Below are 23,668 nucleotides of genomic sequence, written 5' to 3'. Positions count from 1 at the left end.
TTGGAAATAACCAAAAAGAGCACCTTCCTTATAAGGCCATTTATTACTGTGGTATTAATATATAACTATTCTGAATAAAGTAATCTTTTTCAAGTCAATAATACCGTCTTTATACATGTATGTTCATTTTGAGAACAATTTATCTACAGCGATTTTCTAAACCCACTGTTTGCAGCAACAAATACCAGTGTATTTGTTTCAGGCACTGAACAGCCTTATGAAGACGTGCTTTCATCTAACAGCAGCTTATGTAGGGCTACCAGTATCATTCATAGCAGTTACTGCAATCTCTATGAAGACATGGACATCAAATGTTTTATTTTCTATAATTAAACAATCACTGTGAACCATGAACAGTTCAGTGGATTATTTCCTTTGTAGGAAACCTGATTTCATTATGGATTAGTCCCATCGGGAGTGGAGAAATTTGACCGAGTGCTGTGGAATATGGGTAAGAAAGGCTCTTATTTTTGTTGTTCCGTTTCTTTTTCTTGATTTGTTACGTTGGGGTACTTTCTGAGATCCTGTAAGACTACCTTACATTTTTGAAGGGCAAGTATCCCTAAATAAGCTGCATTCCCTTTGAGCTGCTTTGTAGGTATTTCTTCTTTTGTTTTGTTTGTGGGTTGGGGTGGGGGGGGGAGGGGGGTTGGGTTTGGGTTTTCTTCTTAAGTCTTACATTTGTGGACAGAAACACATTACCTACAAGGATATTGTTAACAACTTTAACAAGGCAACAATATCACTTGAATACCATTTTTTTCCTTATTAGAATAGTTAAGATGACATTTTTTGGAACTAAAATTAGCACATGGCTTATTGAAAAGGCCAAAGGTATGACATTATGCCTGAAAGGCAGCATTCTATACATCAAATGCAGTTACATTGTTCACTTACATTAAAATGCCCATTCAGCAGTCACAAAAAAGAAGTTAAAATCAACTTCACCATGCTGCAATCTGTTTAAACAAATTTGTTTAATCAGATTGAAATAGTGATATCCCTTTAAAGCCATAAATGAATCTTCTACATGATTCGTAGGCACAATTTCTTCATTTCAGACAAGTGATGTTTAGCTAAGAGGCCAGCATGGTTTAACTATTACACATAGAAAATAAAAATTGATCATTTTACTGAAATCAATTTTGATACAAGTTTCTGTAAAGGTACTTTACAACAGGTTTCAAAGTATTCAGTTATAAACGAATACAAACGTGCTGTTTGACATGCAGTACCCTCTTATTACCCAAAATGGTTCCACTTGAATCATGTGGCAACCCACTTTGAAGAACCACTGCAGATCCTTTACTGTTAAAAAGAAGGTCAAGAGAAATAACTTGAACTGTTGAATAACGGTTTCAACATATCCCCAGTATTACTGAAGTACTTAGAATGTGATTAAAGAAGTTTCTCCAAAGAGGTATCATTAATTACTCCTGTAACTGAAGTTACAAATTAAGACCTCTGGGAATTGTAGTTCAGTTTTCTAAAAATCTAATGCTTTAATATCCTTATAAGAACATGTTATATTGTCCACAACATTTAGAGTACATTAGCATGCAGCGTGGAGTTTTACCATTGCAAATCAAAATGTTACAAAGACCTTACCACATCATCTGCCAAAGTTTTTATTTGAATATTCTATTAAAAAAAACACAACACACACAAATCAAAGAAAAAAAGACATCATTACCTACTGTTTCAGAATAAAGCCTGTATTTCATGTATTATAACATTAAAAAGTACTTATTTCCAGTAAGTACTCTAACAAAACTGCAGCTAAATGAGCATGGAACTTACTGCATTTTATGCAAAAAGCGAGCTTGCATCCCCTTTTACCATGTCTTTTGTCTATTTAACTCATGAACCTGAAACCTGTAAGCTCTAGGACCCCCACTCTTGCATAAAAATGCACAAAGATGTCTTTGAAAGCTTTCCAAAACAAACAGAAAACTGGACTTCAAACTGAGTCAGCAGATAGCTCATTTCTGACAGAGTTTTTGAGACTTGGAGTTGAGGAGGATTCCCTGTGCCCTTGCTTCTTGAGCCTCCTGCCAACTTCTCCTGAACACCAAGTAATGGAAATTTATAGACCCAGTGGTTGAGGCCTGTGTACTGATGATGCACAAACCAGTTACTGCCACCTCTCCCTCCCTTGTACCCTCTCACTTTTGCTTAACAGCAATAAAATCCTGCTGACAAAGATCATGGATGTTATATTTTAATTCACAGCCAGAAAAGCAATCTATATTGCATACCAATATAATTAATCATATCAAGGAAGCATTTAGTGAACAAACATTGCTCAATTTACACCAAGCAGTCACAAACAGGTAATTAAGGTCTAGCACTTTGGGGGTGTGAAAACCAAAACCAAAAGTACTGCTGAGTTCTTTGTGACAAACTGCTGAGTTTCTGCATGGGAAAAAGTGGAGTAGTTGATCCATAATGACACAGCCCTGCAAGTCACTGGCTAGGAAAGAGTGACACTATTTTCCCAGACAGCAAGGTTTCAGATTGCTTGGTTATGTTCTCAGCAGCCAAAATGAGCAGGGTGCTTCTAGTTAACATCCCATTCCACTGTGTTGTTAACACAACAGATGAGTTCAACGTTACTGGAAATGAACCTATAACTGCTCGACACCACACATTTTACTTGCTCCTAATTCTACCTTCTGGCTACAGCTGTCAATATGGCATTTCTAAACACAAAAATTGACAAGACTTTACAAATAGTGGTGGATGCATCCTGGTGGGAAAGAGGAGCAATGTGTTCATATTTTAGGAGATAAACACCCAGGTATCCAGGACAGTGGGATGGATTGACCCTGGCCAGCAGATCAGTCCCTCACAGCAGGATTAGGAAGAGAATCAGAAGTACAAAAGCAAGAAAAAGACATGGGTTGAGATGAAGCAGAAAAAAGAGTAGGTGAAACAAACGATTCAACAGCCATCACTCACCAATCACCAGCAGAGCAACACCTACCCAGCCTCTGGGCAACTGCTAGTTTGGATCCACCCCACCACCCCTGGTTTTACTGCTGAGCACAGCGTTATGCGGTATGGAATATCTCTTTGGTCAGCCTGGATGCCCGGGTGCGTCCCCTCCCCACCTCTGACCTACCTCATCCAACCTGAGGGAGAGACACTAGCAATAAGTAAGCCTTGACACTGGGTAAACACTGTTCAGCAAAAGCTGAAAGACTGGTGGTTTAAATCAACACTGTTTTGGTCACAGATCTGGAATACAGCACGCATATGGGCAGCTTTGAAGAAAATAATCTCCATCTCAGCCTGACCCAGTTAATACAGCTAGAATAAAACCTTTTTCTCTTACTAATCCAGATGTTGACACCAACTTTTTAGCTTCCTAACTGCCAAATCTCAAACCTCTTCCTTACACCACTCCTGTGTTTTCGTTACCTGGACTTCATATGGAGTTAAAAGATGAAGTAATATTCTAATCTTCAAATTAGAACTAGGATGTCCTTACTCCTGTAAATGGAACTTTTCTTCTTAATGGACATTATGAAGGAAGAAGTCCAAACGAAGCAAAGCCTAACCAAGAATTAAATCCTGAGACAGCTATGTGAGCAAGAAGTTTTAAGACTCTCTATCTGTTTTAGCAGTCACTTGTATTAGAAATGTTTTCTTCACTTCTCATCTAAGTACTGTCAGTCTCTCCCAGAACCTGGAACAGGATTATCTACTCCATCTCTACATTTATACTGCAGTTGTCACTCAAGCTCCTCTGGGCAAAATATAGAATACTATAGCAAGATACCACAAAGCATTTTTTCAGACATCTCAAGCACACTTCCCAAATCTCCTTATGGTGCACAAGCTTACATTACTGCCGGCAGCTACTCAAGATAAGCAACACATTTAACAGGTAGAAGAGAAACTGCAAGTACCTGGAGGCAGAGGCAAGGCAGTTATGTACCTGCAGATTTTAACTGACACACAATTTTGACAGTCTCTTATACCAACAAAGAAATCATGTTTGCAGTCTGATTTAAGAAAATAAACCTGAAGTAGTTTACCTCCCCAAGAGGAAGTTTAAGATATCACAGGTTTTGTAGTCAATCATGTAGTACTATTCTTTCAGCCATCTATAAGATAGCCAGAGCATCACGAGGTGAACATAAGTCAAGCCTCTCCTAGCTTGTTAAAGTCATTAACTCCCTGATTTTAGAAGCAGGCCAAAGGCAATGGTTTGCAAAAATCTATGATAAAAAAACTGGCACATAAGGGATATCAAAGCAATATTTGCATGCATAAACACACATACAATTTAAGAAAACTTCATCTCATCTCTCTTAGTTTTTAATAGCAAAAAAACACAAACTTCATGAACTCTTGTACCAAAGAAATATTTCCTACTGATTTACTTAGTTCTTCACTTCAAAGGCTTAAATAACAGAATTTCACCCTGTAGTCTTTCCAGTCCACCAACAGTTAAAAATATCATTTTCTTAAGTACAGAAAATGTGCAACATTCCCATTAGACAATTTAACCATCTGTTAACTTTCAATTTTGCTATTCAATGTAAAAAGGTACCTAGGAAATTGTGAAAAGATACCCGAGTTACCTTCACTGGTGTGCAGAAACTGGAACTACAGACTCATTTAGGACTTTCAAAATCATGATCCATGACAAAGTATACCTGGCATTACTAGTAAAATTAGTAATGACATATTTCTCAAAGTGTTTGCTTTATAGTAACTTTTTTGACACTTCAAGGAGAGTTTGCTACGCTTTCAAAAAGGACTTATAAAAATAGCTGTAATCCATCTGGTGTATCAAAGATACTCAAAGTTAGCAACACTAATAGTTTTGTACTATTGTGGTACATTTGCATTTGATCTATATGACACCACATGAGAAACTCTTGTTTGCTTTGCAAATTCCTTAAATATGCATTATTTAAATTAATTTAACTAAGGCTTAATCTATAACCTGAACATGAACGTAAAACATTCCCTGGGGCTCTAAAAAGCGAGACCAAGGAGCATGTGAACACCTTACATCATGCTGCCAAAATGAAGCTGGAAAGTTACTCCTGTTGACAGCACAGAGTCAGTGCTATTATACTGAAGGCTGGCCATCATCTTCCCAACCAGAAACCTGCCTGGTTTTCCTCAATTATTCTACTTTTCTTCCTCAGGAAATCAACCTTCCAGAAACAAACTACTCTAGGAAAAGGAGTTTGACAACCCCTCTGCTAAATAAAGCCAGAGGGTCACCCAAGCTGGTGACTATTAACAGCAGAGGGCACCAATTGTTTAACCACAGTGCAGGGAAATGGAGTGCCTCAGCATGACTCCTAACTAGGAGGGAGGGGAGGAGAGGCCAGAGGCAAATGAGTCACATTGGATACTTGCCCTCACAAATGCCACCACCTGGTCCTCAAGAGATGAGGAGGGAAAGGGCACCTTCACCCAGTGCCTCTGTGCAAGGGTAACAGAGGCACCCTAACCAGCAGCCTGGTCTGATGAAAATGGAGGCTAAAGGAAACTGAAATGGCTTCCTCATTTTTGTCTGATTAGCAGAACACTATCACACTCCCAAAGTAAATGGACTGCTTTGAACTTCTGCAGATGACTTCAAAGAGCTCTTTACCAAAAAGTGAATTAATACAGAAGTTGAAAAAAATAACTGTAAATACACTTATATAGCCCTAATTTAAGCAGCTCTGTAACAAGATATAAAGGATTTGAGGAAGGTAACTAACATGGTTTTCTTATTTGTATCTGAAACAGCCATTACTGTTTTGAAAAGCTTACTTCAGACAATAACTTCTTGGTGTTAACTAACAAGTAAGCTTCAAAAATCAGAGCAAAATTTAAAGTTTCTCCAAAAGCTGCAGTTCCAAATCAGTCTAAACCAACAAAAATGCTGGTTGCGAGAAAAAAGGGCAAGGGTGGCACCGGGACAGTCAGATCAGCTTAGACTACCGTAGAAACAAACTATTTGAGAAAGCCTATTAGAAGCAGCAGTTTTCACATTAGCCAGTGCAGAGGCAAATAATGCAAGCTTTGGCATTTTCCGTTTTCTGCTGCTAGAGTCCACACATTTTCCATCAAGTCTAACTTGCACTTGCAACCATATCAGGTTGTCATCATCACTAAAGCAGCAGAGGATCAGCAGAGTTTGTAAGAGTTACGATATGTAACTGCCAAGTTATTTATACGGTACTTTGCACAGCCAGTATCTGTTTCTTATGCTGATATCTAGTGATCATACAAGACAGGTTTTTCTTTTGGAAAGATGTATTGTGACAGTACAGCATGTTTTTCAGTACAGATGATTGAACATCTCCAGGATGCTCTCTCTATAGCTTTTGAATTCCTTACTTAAAACCATCAAACAACAACATGCTAGTTACAAGTTTTACAAAGTAGACTTCTGAAAGAGACATGTCATGCTTCCATTCATCAATTTCACAACAAACACTGCAATAGTGCTTTCATGAAGGGCATACTAGCTTACTAGGCAGGTTTAATGTTTTAAGAAATGTTTAGCTAATCAACACTTGAGACATGGCAAAACCTGGCCTTACCACATAAATTTAAAACCTTTTATTTTTATTTTGAAGCTTTTTATTCTGAAATTCTAGCCACTGGTTTTAGCATTTAATTTAGAAATGTGTGTGGCATTGCATAATCATTAACCAACAGAAGGCTTTATAGGACAAATCTTAAAAACAAAATAAGCAACCAACCCATAACCCAAACAACCCAACAACCACAGCTCACACAAATAAGTAGGTATAAAACTCCATGGCTACATCCTTAAGGCCTGTAAAGATGTAATTAAGGATCTTTGACTTTAAGGATCCTGGGCAGTCTAGCAAATCTCTATAAAATAAGCCTAGCAACAGAAAGAAATACAAAGTTTCTGCATAGGAACTACAGGTACCTACAGGAGGACTTTACATTTCACTTCAGTGCCTCAGTTGCACAAGAACTCATAAGCATTTGCATAAAGAGAAGGAAGTTATCATTAACAATATAAATGAAGAATATGGGACTGCACCAATTATCAGCAGTCTAAATGGGTAAAATAAGTAAGGAGCTATTCTTCACGTACTTGAATCATCAGGCTAAGCATATACACTGCTGCCATAGACATTTTATTTTTTGGGTCATCTGCAGACTAACATTGTGGTTTTTTGGGGCTTATAATTTCACTTTCATAATCTTGGTAATGGATACTTTAATGGTCTTTCTTATGTTAAACAGAGTAAGATTCAGAAAGTTGAGTGCCAATTACATTTCATGCTTTGGTAAGATAAAGAAAGTGCATTTCAAAATCTGCACCTCCTAAGCTTCCTTTAGTAAAACACCAGTAGATTAGAAGTGCACAGGAATAATTTCGTGAGTCCTTTGATACACCCATGTCTTTTTCCGTACATATATTTGGTGCCTGCAAGAAGTGCCAGATACAATTTATCACACAAGAAGCCATCTGTCCAAGTGGTTGCTGTTGTGCTGGTACTGGGCAGGACTGCTCCTCAGTATCAGCATATCCTGCTTACTGCACCTACACCAAGGAAATCAGTCAGTTTGGAAGAAAATTGCAAAGTGGTTTTTCCTCAAAAAATAGACTGAGATCACTTCCTAAACTGGTCACTTGAATGGACCAACTTCCTGGTCTTAATGGTCACTTGGACCAACTTCCAGGACTTAATTAAAAATGAACACAGAACAGGTCCAAGCACAGTAAATGGATGGTTTAGATGCTTACTGCCAGGGTAGCATGCCTGCTGCTTTTCTGCCAAGCATGACTGTCAGTACCATATTCAGCCCTCTATCTCTGCTGCTTGTGTTTAAAAAATGCAGTTGTTTGAGGTTTTAGGGAGCTTGGCTTTTGTTTTTTTATTGTGAAGTGCTTTTGAAACATTCTGGAACAGTTAAACTGGCAAAGCCATGCCAAATAATTCTTGATATAGTAAGTGTAGACTTTCTATTTTATGCTTCCATCGAAGAGGTGGATTTAAGCCCTTTGCTATCAGTGCAGCTGCAGAATGAAGCCTGTTTTGCTACACAACAATATTTGCTGTGCATCAAATTGTTGTTCATTTTCCTCTCTTGTTCTGGTCAGCCCTGAGTGCAAGTGGCTGATCGTTCAGACACACTGTGAAGCTGCTCAGACCAAGTGAACCCTATTACAAAGCTACTGAGTTCAGTCAATTAAGAGTAGTGAGAATAGGCCTCCTTCTTTTATACCTCACTTTCTAAAGAGAAACACCTTTTTCATTGTGACAAGTTTTGCCTTCACTCTCACTGAAGTGCAGTCTTTGTCTTTACCCTTTTATAGACATGTAGTCCTTTTAACTGCAATTACATGCTTTGAACTTGGGATTAACCTTTTGTTGAAACCTAGCATTTTCTTTCAAGATGGGCAATAACCAGTTAAATGACAGCAAGAAAGCTCTTTTCAAATCATTCAAATAAAAATGAAGCAGAAACTGTGTTGAGAAACTGATTGGAGAAAATTTGAGAGCATTTTACTTTTTAACAGACTTTGAGGAAGTGAGGATGTGTGTATTTGCTTTGTTTGGGTTCTTTTTCAAATAGTAAGAAAATCCCACAAAATCCAACCAACCAAAACACAGCCCACAAAGGAACTGGCAGTGGAAGGGATGCAGTGAGCCAAAGAAGCAGGAATTACTTGCGAACATTATTCATTTTGTCTGTACCCAGCAGTCTTGGAGCATATGGTCACAGGGATCACGTCAACAACTGCTTAAAATAATGCTGTCCGTCCTCCAAGACACAGCCTTCCCAGCAAAGAGCAAGCATTTTATGAGAGCAGTATTTGATCCTTATATTAAAAACAAAAAAAGTTGATGTTAAAGTTACTTTTTTCTCCCCTCATAATAAATGATGTGATGCCAAAACCTGGGAAAATGAGCAATGCTGCAGCCATAGTGAGGAACTTAGGCTTTTCCTCAAACAGAAATTCTGAATTGAATAATTTCTGTGAGCATGGAACATAATTTAATTCAACAGTCAAAATATATTGGGTTAAACTGAATGTATAGCTGCTGTGATATACACAAGGGCTTTCTGTTCCGTTTCCTATTCTTTTCTGTTTATAACAGCTTCCCGAGAAGAATATTTGTCCTTCAGGAAAGTAGGAAATAAAGCAGCATGTGAATAGAGAGAAATCATATTGTACATAATAACGATGGGGTCAATAGTATCATTTGACTTCAGTACAGTTGAGATTCCCTGTTAGCAAGTAACAGGAATTCAGGAGGATTACAGATGCTCGTAACATGTTACATAAAATGTGTTACCTTTTCCTAAAGGCAAAAGTAAGCCAAAAAGATCATTTATCATAATATTGATGGTATGTACTCAGGTTACTCCTGAACACCTATATGAACTTTATAAAGGTTTTCCCATAAACTCACAAAACAATTGTTTTTAAATCTAAAATGTTAACTGGTGGGATCACTCCTTATCTCACCTAAGTAACTCAGGAATCAGTCTGAATCACAGAATACTGTGAACTAACCTTAATGGATTTAGGAAGCCTGTCTTATCAACTCAAGCTCTGTCTGAAGTTCAAGCATGAATGTACATTTGTGAAACATCAAAATTGTATCTGGTTTAGAGATGGAAATTTCACTGAAGCCTACTGCTGTACTCATTACCTTTCTAGTTTGGAAAGATGTCCATCAAGCTGCAAATAACTGGAGAAGGAAATTTTTACTGCGCTGCTGGAAGACAGTAGAATAGTAGAGAATGGGGGATTGTAAAGGTTGGAGACACTGCAGTAGACATTCCCTGGTACATTTCTAACCGAGCCAAGAAACTGGGTGCTGAATCAGAACGAGTTTCCTCACCTCACTTTTTCCTGTTGATGAGAATAAAGCAGTGGAAGATCCACTTGCTACAGAGAAGTCAGAAGGAGGAACTGAAGCCCTTCTAATAAAGTGGGTTGCCTGGGAGCAACAGCTTTTGCTGCCCCACTATGCAATTAAACTCAAAAAAAAAAAAAAAAAAAAAAAAAAACAGGAAACAAAAAAAAGCAACCCAGAGTCTGTTTTTATGGGAATTAAGACTGGCAGCAGCAATACCAGGAAAAAAGCACTGTACTGACACCAAAATCAGTTACTAGCTGTTTCAGTGTTGGAGTTTTGCTTGCAACTTCTGTCTCAAGTCTGGTTATCATTTACCTTCTACTAATCTGTCATATTCCTTAGCTCACTCAGCCTGTGAGTGGCTAAGGCTTTTGTAAGCAAAGGCTTGCAACAATTATGAAAACAGTTCTTATGTAAATTGTACTTCAGTGTATACAGAATTAAATCAAAATGCTACTGCATTCCTTATAAGGAGGGACAGCCACAGACTGAAGGATGTCAGTTAATCCAAGTTTGTGTGCTTTTTTACCCTGGCCAGCTGACATGGGTTTACCCTTGGAGTTTCAGAGTTTCTCTTTAAACCTCTTGTCTTTAACATACCCTCTAAATCTCGCTGGTGCAAAAACTGAAATATATATGGCATCAGTGTATATGCTTAGCCTGACAGGCTGTCATCTTTTTTATTCTTTATGCAAGAAAATGAAGTGTTCTAATGGAACTGGAACACTGCATGTAACTGTTTCAACTACTAAGAACTGTCAAGTTCTCATCTACTCATGCACTCACACAATTACAAATATCCAGCACAGTTCCATTATGAAGCCACAGTATTTTAGAACTTACTTCAATATAGGTATAAAAATAATTCACAGTAGGAAAATAAGAAGAACAAATACAGACCAGAAAGCAGGAAACTTTATAATGTACAAGAACTACTTGTATCTGTTGTTAGGAGCCTAGAATCTAATTCATCTCATGTTGGTTTAGTATATGTTTCTCACAAAGTTACACTCATTTAAAACACACACACACACACACACACACACACACACACACACAGAGGCATCTTTAAAAGCCATATTCTAGCAACCCCACTAGGTCTTACCGTATTAACTCAGAATGATAGACTGCAGACCTAACATTTTCCCTGACAAAAATACTTAATTCTGTCTTATTCAACCTCTGAGAGACCAACATGAATACAGAGCCACTGTTAAACACTTAGGTAGCTATTTGTGACAAAAAGTCATCCTCAAGAACTTAAGGTCAGCAGCCTGCCTACAGGACAAAGTTATTAACCTTTGACTAGCTAATACCTGAATAAAGCAAAAAATAGAACAGGAAAATGGGCTTGTGTGTGTACCTTCAAGCCAACCTGCACCCACCAGTACCTTTACTGCAATTCCCTTGGCCTGCATAACCTAAAGTTACAGTTGCTGCTTTACTGGCTATACAGCCACAGTCCCACAGCTCCAAGTGTTGGGATTATACAGTACCGAGCCCCCACTGTCTCAAACTTAACTTTCTTACTTAGCAATTAGTTCTAAACTACTAGGTAGCGCTGCTCTGAAAGTTTTCCATTCCTCAAGCAACTTCTCCTGGATTTATTTTCACATAAATATGCTAATTTGCTTTTGTTATTAATAGATAATGTCATATTCCCTCTCTACTAGGAAAGCAGAAATAGCATGTGTGTTAAAACAATACATATATAGACACACAAATCATGGAGGAATAAAAGACAGGATTCTTTCCAATTAGATTTTTTTTTAATCAGCTGGTGACTTTTACACTTACATTCAAGACTTTCAGAACAAGTTTAAACACACTTAACTGTTACTAAGCATAAACTGAAAATACTTATTAGCAATAAAACCAGTTTTCGATCTTTAATGTCCTCTACGTCTGATAACAGTATGCAAAGACCAATTAAAGCAGCAAACATGCATCACATATTGCACATACCTAATTCCTTCTCAGTGATTTATTCTGAGGATCACTAAAAGCACCCAAAAGGGAACATTACAGAAAAAACACCTGTTACGTGCATCACCTTGAACTTCTGTTCTCCCACTCTCACCCAAACAGTCTGAAGTTAACACAAAAATAGAGATTCCCACTTACACAGGAAGAGCCCATATCTATTAAACTTAACCACATTTTTGTTTTATATAACAGAGAAGGTGTGGTCATATCACAGTATCCACTACACCTTAAGACTAAATATTACCACACCCAGGTGGACTGAAGACCTTCAGTATCTGTATCAAACCACACAACATTTCCTACGTGTGGGCTTGTTCCAGAATGGGACTTCCAAAGTAATTCTCAACTTCTATAAATATAATGATTTTATGACTTATATCCCAATGTACATTACTATATCATTTAACTTCCGTAACAGATCCTTTTCAGATCAGCCCATATGCATACAATGTCCTGCTTTCACACCATGTCCAACTGTCATGACAAGACGGACTGAAAAGCAGACACAATCATAATTTAACAGTACTACTGGATGAACTTTACACAAACCAATAGAAAAGGAGGAATTCTAGTGTTCTATAACTAGTCTTATTCATTCAAGCAACTGCTCAAAGAACAAGAAGTAATAAAGGAGAGGTTTTGACTGGCTCAGCTGCATGATCTTGTCTGTCCCAGTGTCACACAAAATCTTGCCAGTAGGGCACCAAGGTGGATACGACAACTGCTTAAGCCCACACTGCTGCCTCAAAAAAAAGCTGATAATTACTGTCACCCCTTTCTCCCATACTAATTAATAGTAAAAAAGTAGAATTATTTGCCTTGAAGACTGTGTTAGGACTACTTTTGTCAAGCAAGATCCCACCTACCTACCTATTGGGAAGTTATAGTTCTAAGTGGGTAACATTGAGGTGCTCACTCCACCAATGCTGTAGGAAAAAGCTACTTCATTCACAGAATATTAAATAAAAGGTCAGTTTGCTACAAAACAAACATGTAAATATAAGACAAGTTAGCTTCATCTACCTGCAGCTCTATAAATTGCTACACAAATACTAAGCAAAGTCTTTCAACTGTTACTATCTTCAACTTAACTGCTCTACCATCATAGCCCTTTATAATGAAACACTTATTTCCTCCCAAGATAAAGTAAATTGTTTTAAAAGTAATAATAATGTAATGACCATGATATAGCCAGTAAGGAACTGGGTAAAAACATTCATTTCCTAACAGCTTGTGGTTTTAAGGTTGAACAAGTAAACTGATGAATAACAAACTGCAACTGTCAGTTGCTTCAGCAACAAACATTTTTTGTTCTTCATGTCTAGATTTGGACAGGCATGAAAAGAATTAGAAGAAAGTTATTAGCCATTATTGCAGAAAAGTTTTCTTGTAACCCACCCAAATGTTTTTAAGCCTTGTTTGTGTTTTTTTTTTTTTCTTTTTCCTTCTACTACAGGGCTTAACATCTCAGAAAACAACACTTCTATTTGCTGCACACACTGCCAGGTCTCACTGTAATTGTCTTTCACGTTGCCTAGGTGGAATCTGCTTTGTTTGCAAAGCTTCCTGTACTGTACAGAATGGCTCTACAGTTTTGTCTTACAAGCAGCAGCTCAGGAAGTTTAATTACCACAAGCAGATCAGCTTATCACTGTATCTTCACCTCGTTTAAACAGTGTCAATATCAATTCACATTAAAAGCTAAACCATTTACCTAAACATCAGCATCAAGCATGCCCTGCTCTCCCATATCAGAAGTACTGCCTCTTCAGTATACTTTTCAGCAACAGAACCAAGCTTTCCCAAAACATTAGTTTTACTTGTCAGTAATGGTTGCACCCTAAGTAACTTTTCCCTCCAGCATATACCTAAAGCAAGAATTTGCTTCAAGCCTGCAGGGATTTTAGTCTGCGACACTATGATCTCAAGTGTAATACATTTCATTAACTTGCCAAAAACCTCTGCTTGGCCTGACTCATAGTTCACATATGCAAAATATAGATGTCTGAAGAAGTCATGTAAAAAGCACATTATCTCTCTACAGGAGAATGACATCAAACAACCTTAGAAGTCAAAGGTGATGGTGTGATGCAGGTCCTGCAGCACGCAGCCTGTCTGACAGTGGCTGATACATATAATTTAAAGCATTTGTCAACTCCTGCACTGGTACGGGTGGAGCAACATAACCAGGAACCTATCCTCCTCCCAAGCACACTTGGGCTGCTCCCATTTTAAAGTTGATTGATAAAAGCTTTTTTTCCACTGTTTGATGCTAGTTTATGGCACATTAGTCAGTGTTGAGTTCACAGCTTTTGATTCATCTCAAAGCTCACGGGGTTTACAAGACTTCAGGATAAAGCATGAACAATTTCTGCTTTTAAAACAAAGTATGAGTTGCTCATTGCAGGATGAATCACCAAATCCAGTTGCTCTCTGATGAAATAAGCTCTCTCACCTCCAACAACTTGTTTTTTAATGTTTCTTTTGCCTAGTCTACTTTTAAAGACAGGATCACACTCAAAAGACAGCCTCTTTCCAAAAGTTGTGGCTTGTGGCTAAATCAGGAATCTATCACTAAACAGCTACCACACAAACCTGAAGTGAACTTGATAGTAAGACCATGTTTTTAGCACAGCACTAGCCAGTACATGCATAGAAGTAATTCTACTTCTTCTAATACTAAACTGACATGCTGACATATTATTAACTTTTTAATCAAAACAACATTGGCCTTATTAACATTCAGTGCACCAGTGATCTAATAGTCAGGGAGGTCCACAAATCTTGTTGTGACACCTTTTTTTCAGGTACCGATTCATAAAATCACAGATGTTTGAAAGGATCTCATGCCTTGCTCAGTTTAGTCCAAACTCCTACACAAAAACCAGGTTCAACATGAAATACAAACCAGCCTGTTAAAGGCATTGTCCAGGTTTCCAGGTCTTGAAAACCTTCAAGAACGGAGATTCCCATGCCTGCGGTCAACTAATGCTTAATCATCCTTCAATTTACTTCTTCCCCTTATAGTCAGTGTCCTGGGTTTAGCGGACAGTCAGTCTCCTCTCCAGTGATTTCTCCTGCTCTTTTTTATGATCTGTCTCCCACTCTTCTCCCATGAACTTCTGTAAAAAGCCTGGCTTCAACTTCTCAGCTTAAAATTTGAGCAATTTAACAACTGATATGACTTGGGGTTCACCTAAGCCACGCTATCTATGCCTAATTAGATATGACACTTTGAAGCACTTACTCATTTCCTAGGTACCAAGCAGAATTACATACTTCCCATGTGATACTGAAGTGTTAAGGAGAGCAAATAACATCTAAGTTAAGGATTAACCAACACAGGAATCCCAACAATCTCCCTGACAACCTTAATTTAGTCTGTTTCCCCTCATATAACAAGCATACTTTTAAACAAGCAAAACAAGCCCATTGCCAAACCCAGTTAAGAATGTAACCGCTCACTGCCATCTAATGCCAGCTTATTCTGAGGGCTGGCATGAGATCAGATGACTGTTTGCCAAAACAATTTATTTTTTTTCTGCCCATTTCATTGTAAACAAAATAATGACAAAAGCACTAAGCACTCATTCCACCTCCAGTCCTTGTGCCAGCAAAATATGGCGGGGGGGGGGGTGGGGGGTGGGGAGGGATGGGAATGAAATCAGAGCTCTATCAGCAACTGTGACATGCCCAGGAAGCTGGAAAACAGACATTAAATTTTAGAAAAATACTTCTGATTTCACACTATTAGTACAAAACCCAGAACTAAACTCTCATTGAGCTTTTCTGTCACATTCACCAAAATTTATGAAACTTGAATGACACTCAAAATGACCTAAAGCAGGAAAAAACTTAACTAGCAGTTCTAACATAGTCCGTATTCATTCATGTGCTTACATGTACATAAACTATCTTACAGAAAAATACTTTAAACCATTAATTTTTAAACCAGTAGCACAGATACTTTCTTGATAGCCTAGTCTTGCTTCCTGTCAGGCAGGAGTAAATGCCACTGATAAGGCTTCAGTTCTTAAAAAAAACCCAAACAAACAAAAACCCACACCAAACCACTATGCTTCTGCAGGCCAAGCACCATTGCCCAACTTCTTGTTTCAGATGGAGAGCATGGGGAAACAAAAATGTCCACCACCTTCTTCTAGTCTCCTTTCCCTGAAAAGAATTGCTTCAACTTTGCCAGCTCCCCGTCATCTAGAACCATTTTTAGTCTATCATATAAAAATCATTCCCCTAGACTTCTTTGCAATGACTTGACTAATTTCAGCTTCTATGCAAGGAACTAAAAATAAACCCTCTGTTATAAGTAGTTGCACACCCTCTCCCACCAAGCCCTTGTTCAGCACTCCACTTGATGTGTGAAACAAGTTTTCTAGAAGAGGCTCACTCCTCTCAGCACGCTGTCGAGTTCCTGGAATTATATGCAACACACTGGCAAGAGTACAGGTTGATTTGTCTCTGTAACTCTACTGAAACTTAATGAATTACAAGTTATGAAGCTGAACTAAGAAAATATCCACACCATACTCCAAGAAGCTTTGCACACAAAGTCTATGACAACTTAACACTTGCACAAATAGCATGGCATCTCTTACAGAAGTCCCAGATATTAATTCATCTTATTTGCACAGTGAAGAGAACAGGGATGAGGTACAGGTAAGGTCACTCTGAGTACCTAATCATAGTGCTAGCCTCAGTAGAACCAATTTGTCATTCAAAATTAAAGCCAGCAAAATTTAGCATGATTATTCCCCTATATAATGGATGAACCCTTTCCCTGTTACAGTCTTGTTTTTCCCTTGCAAACCCAGGGCAGTGATTGATAAATCTGGCTGTCCACTCATACTACCTCAACTTAAAGGCAAACCTGAATGCCATCCCTTTTATTCCTCAGCACAAAGTCCCTCTCTGTCACTTACACACACTGTTTGTGCACATCACGTCCAGAATGGAAAAAAACTAAAATACGTACTTTCCCATTCAATCCATTCATTCCATTGTATCACCAGAGGCTAGTCACTTGATCTCAGGGCAAAACTGTCTTTTAGAAGGTACCCAATTCAAGCAACATACCACTACTCTTATCCACATTGCTGCTGGAATGTAATCATCCCCTCAAGAAACAAATTGACAGCACCTGACAGATACTAAATAATGTACCTGTTCCACCGAATGTAACAACCGAAGTCTACTCTAGTGATTCTAAAATAATTGCAAAGAACATGCAATGGAAATAGTTGTCCTGTTCAACCCCATTTTGAGCTCATTTCATAGAATGGTTTGTGTTAGAAGGGACCTTAAAGATCACATAGTTCCACCCCCCCCCCATGCAAAGGGCAGGGACAATTTCCCTTGGATTTTCTAAGCTACATATTTCTTTCAGAACAAAGTGGTGTCTACTAGAGCAAAACTCAAGTCTGTGTCCACCGCTTCCCAGAGAAGCACATTCCTGTGTGAGTTTTAAAACAAACCCCTACAGGCATCTTCAGAAAGCCTTCCTAGTTACTTTCACTAGGAAATAGTAAAGGTAGCAATATAAACAAACATCTTGTTTATATGAAGATGTTTGTTTTTATTTATCCTACCCTAGGAAGTATGAGTTCATTGTAAATAACACCATAAAACAAACACATGACATTTGGTTACCTTTTGCTAAGATACACACAGTGCTTTCAACACAAGCATACCTCAAGTTATTCAGTATTACGGCTTTCTGCTATCCTTCATAGTATCTGTAAATTTCAGTAACTTGTCACTGCCTCATATGTTACAAAGTTAACATCTTCCCTAGAAGCATTCTAACTTGGTTTTCAGTGACAAAACCCCTGTAGTCGTCAGGCTGAGCAGCCAAAGGCTCTGTTGCCCCGTATTGATGAAAGGAACACCAAGTGGGAGCTCACATACTCAGTTTCACCAATATCTGTGAAAGCCTTTGCTCAGATTAAGTAAAGTTTAGAACTAGTACCCAGTAATAGAATCCAGATATGTTTTAACTGTCAGCTACGCTGCTGCTCTAGAAACTCCACCTGAGCTGTGAGCTAAAATGACTTGATTCAAAGTTAAAACAAGTAACTTTAAGTAACAGAAGCAACAATTAAAAAGAAACACTGTCATATTTACTGGCTTGCTGCTACTGTATTTATAAAGCGAGATACAATCCAGTGCTGTCAACTTTTAAACGTACCTATGTTTCAAGTTACCTATGTAAATAAGAATATCTTAAATCAAAAAGCATGGGCATAATGAACTAACTCTACGGTCCTACAGAGGATCTGTGTGCTCAAGAGCTTGTCAAATCTTTCTCAAAGGACTAGACAATATTCAAACTTTTAAATTATTTTTCCTTTAATTCCGAGGTTCACTTGGGAAGCACGCCCTTGACATCATAACCAACAATGTTCCAAATGATTCAATACAGGCAGGAAAAATCCCAAACCCCGCGCTCTTTCACACAAAAGGTGAGCAGAGCAGAGGTCACACCAACAGGTCCTGCTTGCAGAACAGCGCATTACGGCACCTCTGCCCAGGGCATGGTCCAGTCAGTGCTCCACCGAGGTTTCGGTTCTCCCAGTGTCACAGCCCGCACGGGTAACACGGGAATTCCCTGCTCCTGTCAGCGACCACCCCCGGCGCGTTACCGCAGCGAGGCCTCAGCGGCCGCACGCCCCCCTCCAGCTGTCACCTCCCTCTCCAGAGACACCCAAAAACCATCACGGAAGCTCACAGGAATTTTAACAGAGAGCCTTTAATTCCTACAAACCCAGCCGCAGCCTCCCCGCCGGACCCGGCCGCACGCCCCTGCGCCCCACGTTCCTCACTTAGAAGCAGCAAGACAGCATCCGCGCCTCCTCCTCCCCCGCCTTCCTCCTCATCCCCAGGCCGTGCCCTGCCCCTCTCCCAACCCCACAGTTCGCTCACCAGCTTGAGCTTGTTCCGGCTCTCCTCTTCCGCGGCGCGCCCGCTGCGCTTCGGGTTCATCCTGCCGAAGCTCAGGGACTCGTCGCCTCCGCCAGCCCCCGGCGCCGCCTGACCCTCCATCCTCCCACCGGCTCTGCGCCCCTGCGGGCACCCGCTCTGCTCACCGGGGCCGCACCCTCAGGGCCCCATAGGACCGACCCGCAACCACCGGGCGTCTCCCCCGTCCACTCCCAGCCTGAGCAGTTCCTGGTGCTCTGCCCAGCCGCCTCCTCCTCCTCCCAATCCACCGCCTCAGCGACACCGAACGCCTCCGCGCATGCGCGCCCGACTCTACCGCGCATGTGCCGGCGTGGTGCGCACGCGCCATTGCGGCGTGCGGAGGGCGGAGAGGCGAGGCGGGGCTGCGTACCCAGGCAAGGAAATGGCGGTTCCGCTAGAAAGGTGAAGTGAGAGGTGTCTCTCAGGCGCTATTTAGAGCGCTGGGAGGAGAAGAGGCTGATTCTGGTGTTCTATCGCACCCTTTGAAAAAGCACTGCCTGCCCCAAGAGCGGGCAGAGGTGGGGCGGCGGGGGTAGCACGGCTGTGGAGGAAGCGGTACGGCCGGTGATTGCCCTGTTGAGAAAAGCCTTGTCTTCATCGGAGCTGCTCCAACCGCCCTGCCCCGTGTGGGGAGCGCCCAGGCGCTTCATCACACTCAAAGCGCTTCCTCATGAGGTGGCTGTGACTAAAGCGTGCTTCCGTGCCTTTGGTGCTTGAAACACACAAGGCATAACTGCGGTGTTGGAACTAAAATGGGACTATTGTTACCAGAAACAAAAGACTTAATTTTTGTCCTCTCAAATTTGAGAACGCCAGTCCACGGTATCTGAGTCATCTACACGTGCTCGTGGTTCATAACACCGAAAAATTGCTTAAACCCTTCCTGTGGATTGGAGAATCCCTTTGGCTGAGTGTCATTGTATGAACCGGAGATCTGCCAGCACTGGTGTATCTGCATAATGGAGACAATGAGCACATGCCTGATGAAGAGAGGGCTCATCTTAACAGAGGTTCTCCTATTCATATAGTATTTTTTAAAAAGAAAAAAATCACATTCAGTGTTGATACAGCTGAATCTATGCTTGCTAACTTAGACCGAGAAGATGGCCATGAGCACAATCATGATCTGTTGTTTTGATGGGACAAGGGCAATCTGCAAGTCTTTGGAGTCCCAAGTTAGATATAAATGTGTTACTTGATTGCCCTTTAGAAAAGGGTCCCAGGTCAGTGCTGAGTCCACTGGAAGCCTCTCTTAAACAGGCAATCAAGACCAGTACAGTGAAACTTCCCCATCTCTAATACACACGTAGTTCAACATGCCTGAGATTCAGGTAGCTGTTTGCGTTTCTTGTGATTCTCTTAGATTTACCTGACTCCCAGATGATTTTTTGTAATCCAGCAGTGAAAACCTGTTGATAAAATTAGACAAAAGCAGCGTTCAGATAAAATGATAGGTCTTAAAATTGCAGTATAACCTTCACAGCAGAAGTTAGCAGGTGATAAATAGGACAGCTCCATCAAGTGCACAGTCTAAACTTCCCTTTGGGGTAAATCTCTTCATTTTAGTACATGATTTCTTTAATTTTGCTGGTTTAAACTAAGTATTTGGGCACAGTTTATGCTATCACTTAACGACATGTAACTTTGGAATTCTGAAATTAAACAATCAGGAATTAAATAGCTTGTTTGCAGTGATGGGTGATACGTTATTTCCGACTACATCAGTTTATAATTTACAGTTCATCATTCTACAGCAACAGTTTAATAACAACTTGCCAATTTCAGCTAAAAGGAAATGCTCAGATGTCTTTTATTCTTCCCTTTAGTTAGCCCTAATGGCCATTTTGTTTTTCCATGCTGCCTTTATTTGTCTGTATTCGCAGTACCCATAACTAGAGCAGAAAGGTCAGTCATTCCAGAGTCAGAGAAAACAGGGAATAGCTTCCAACTGGCTGACTCCTCTGTTCTCAAATTTAACAGTTTTTAATCCAAACTGTAGCATTATTTGTTCAGCATAACCTTTAGGTGTTCCACGGCTTTTTCTACCTGGGTTTTCTGCATTTGCCACAATACTACTCGTGCTGCTGTAGCCAAGTCTTTTTCAGCAGAACTTTTGCATTGGACTGACATTTAATATTCCAGAACAGCAGGCAGAACATTACAAAAATACTTTGTGGTATGACTGAAAACGAGTGCACGTGGCAGAAATCCAGCAGATTGAGTAAATACACATTCAGGCATTGAGTTAATTTAGGTTTTGATGGAGTAAAACTCAGATCGTCTACAGGATCTTCAGCAAAAAAGTAAAAAGCACTGAAGTCTGGTTTAGGGACTATGCATATTACATTGAAAGGAAAACACAAATGTTTACTACTTTTAGTGTTGGTAAGCAATAATAACTGTACCCTCCTGTAAGTAACAGAGGGAAGACATGCAACCATGAAGCTATAGCTACATCATGTGATGAAAGAGGTACCCCATGAGTGATCTTAGTTCCTCTTTTCCTCCTGCCACTTGCTTGCTCTCCTGGGACAAATGGCTGATTGGGTAACACAGTTATGGCCTCCTTCTTTTAGCTCCAACTGGCAAATGTTTTACAAGTCTCCATGTAGTGTGCCGAGCTGCGACTTAAACATACAAGATATTGCTGTGGGGATTTTCTGGAGACCTGATTTTGAATAGGTTACTCTAAATTAAGGATCAGTAGATCTCCTTCACAGCCTCCTCAGGAGAAGTTCTTTTGGAAAATGTTTTTAGTCATACTCCAGTTCCCCCGTTTCCAGGGCCAAGAAACAAATATTCCATGTATGAACCAAGGACATATAAGCATATAGACTCTGCAGGCAATTCTAAGCACGTGAAGTGAAACAATGCAACTAGTCCAATTAGGAAAATTTAAATTGAAAAGCCCCTCCGCAACAAAACAAAACAAAAAATAGAAAACCACAGCTCTGCTTAAGGCAACCAGAGAAACCTCAGATCATTTTGGCAGTCAGTTTGCAGTGCAGTAATTTGGCTCATCTCCGAGAGCAACATAGTATGGCCTGAGGGTGGAAACTAGTAGTTGTACGAACTGTTCTTAACTTGTCTTCATCTCCAAAGAAAATGTATTTTAAAACTATGCATTTTACAAAAATAGTTTTGCCATTTCACATAATTGTTCATTTTACAGCATTAAAACCATGTAAATAAGAAAGACCATTGCCATGTAGCTGCCAACATTTCTCCTTGTGATTTCACAGGTCATCTCAGTAACATCAGTCACGTAACCACAACTGCCAATGAAAGAAAATGGCAAACATGCATCCATTTAAAAAAAAGTCACACGATTATCCAAAAGCAAATGATCACAGACTGATAGTCATGAGATACTTTGAGCCTCCCTAAACCATGTACTATTTTGTATCTGAATTTGAACAAAATAGGCCTTTGAAGGTGACTGGCTGAGCCAGCAATACAAGAACTTAGCACTCTAGCACCCTTCCTCTAAACATCTAAAAAATACAATCATACAAGTTGCAAGAAGATACACACTCCAAGTATAACTGAAAAAGAAAAGTTGACTGGTCACCAAACCAGCTGTTGAGATTTCAGTCCTTCAGAAATGTTCTGCTCTTCAGGTTTCTAGTACTGAAGAGGAAAGTTAACAATATTCAAGACTTTATCCTAACTGCACTGGGAGAAAAAAGAAAAAAGGAACTGTTCTGTGCGCTACCACGAGAGAAAACACAGTATTTAACTTAACCACTAATAGGAAGCATGCTGCTAAGTCACCCAGTAGTACATTCCCCGGCTTCTCATCCAGAGATTCTATATCATTAACACAACCACTCTACCGCAGAAAACATAACACAGTCCTTCTACTACTCCTGCTGAGCTGTAAGCTTTCTTCAGACTGTCTTGTCACTCTTCCTAATCAGTATCTTCATCACAGCCAGTTTTTATTCTCCTGCCCCTTGTTTTTGCAGGTTTAGTTGAAATCTGTTTGCTTTTAGGAATTTTAAAAATGCCCAAATTTATCTTCAGAAAGAAGTCAGTCTAAGATTGTTTACAGTGCATGAAAATGTAGTAAATAAGAAAATCACAGGGTATATAACTTACTTGAACAGATAGGAAAACAGGATTAGAAGTATCAACTACCAAGCAATGAATATCAATGAAGAGCATTATTTGCATATGAGTAGATATTCCTTATTGACAAAATAACCTCACTTTCTAAAAAAATACTTTATTTGACTACTTAGTCTAGCTGATTCATTTGTAAACCTAAATCCAGGGAAAATCCACTCACTGATAATTCCAAGAATCACTTATTTGCTAAAGCTTTATTTAATCTAACCCAATAATTTCCTGGCCTGATAGAGGCAATGGTTGTACATTCTGTAGTGTTCTGTGAATTAAGTCATGAAAAGTTACGATCATATTTAAACAAAACTTGTTAGTGATTTTAGGTACATTAAGAAAACCAATACTATCCATTAAAACAAAGTGACATATCATGTTAACAGTCATGAACAGTATCACAAATGTTAATTAAAAGCACAGCTAATTGTGATCACTTCTGTAAATGGATAAGGGTTACAGCTTCAGTGAGGTTAATTTTCTATGGCTACAGCTACATTCTGTTTTTAATCAGCTGTGAGATGGATGCCCAACAGTTCACTTCTTAGGGTATAAACTCTTCAGTTTTAAGTCAGCTTAACATTTTGCCTGTACTTCTTTAGAGGAAGAGGAAGCTGACAGCTTCCCACCTATTGTTTAAAAACAGTTTTCACATTGTATATGATAGGGAGGTCATTTATTCTGTGGTCACAGTAGAGCTATAGTTG

General features: G+C 39.5%; 1 protein-coding gene across 4 annotated transcripts in view; it reads right to left on the bottom strand.

The window, feature by feature from the left end:
- DIAPH2 (diaphanous related formin 2) overlaps positions 1 to 19,102 on the bottom strand; it is a 231,672-nt gene extending 212,570 nt beyond the window's left edge. For 2 of the 4 annotated variants that reach the window (XM_061359689.1, XM_061359691.1), the window contains exons 1-2: positions 18,801 to 19,102; positions 1,609 to 1,641 (exon numbers count right to left, since the gene is read on the bottom strand). In XM_061359689.1, coding sequence (XP_061215673.1) covers positions 1,609 to 1,641; positions 18,801 to 18,920 — 153 coding nt within the window. In that variant the 5' untranslated portion in view covers positions 18,921 to 19,102. The remainder of the gene's footprint in view (positions 1 to 1,608; positions 1,642 to 18,800) is intronic. The other 2 variants (XM_061359690.1, XM_061359692.1) reach the window with 2 other exon arrangements.
- Between the last annotated feature and the right edge of the window lie 4,566 nt (positions 19,103 to 23,668).

This window comes from Neopsephotus bourkii, unplaced genomic scaffold (assembly GCF_033783945.1).
Source record: "Neopsephotus bourkii isolate Nb327-2 ecotype Australia unplaced genomic scaffold, CSIRO-AGI_Nbou_v1 NB_991, whole genome shotgun sequence".
NCBI lineage: Eukaryota > Metazoa > Chordata > Aves > Psittaciformes > Psittacidae > Neopsephotus > Neopsephotus bourkii.
Note: the sequence above shows the minus strand (reverse complement) of the source record. Positions and strands in the feature narration are given on the sequence as shown.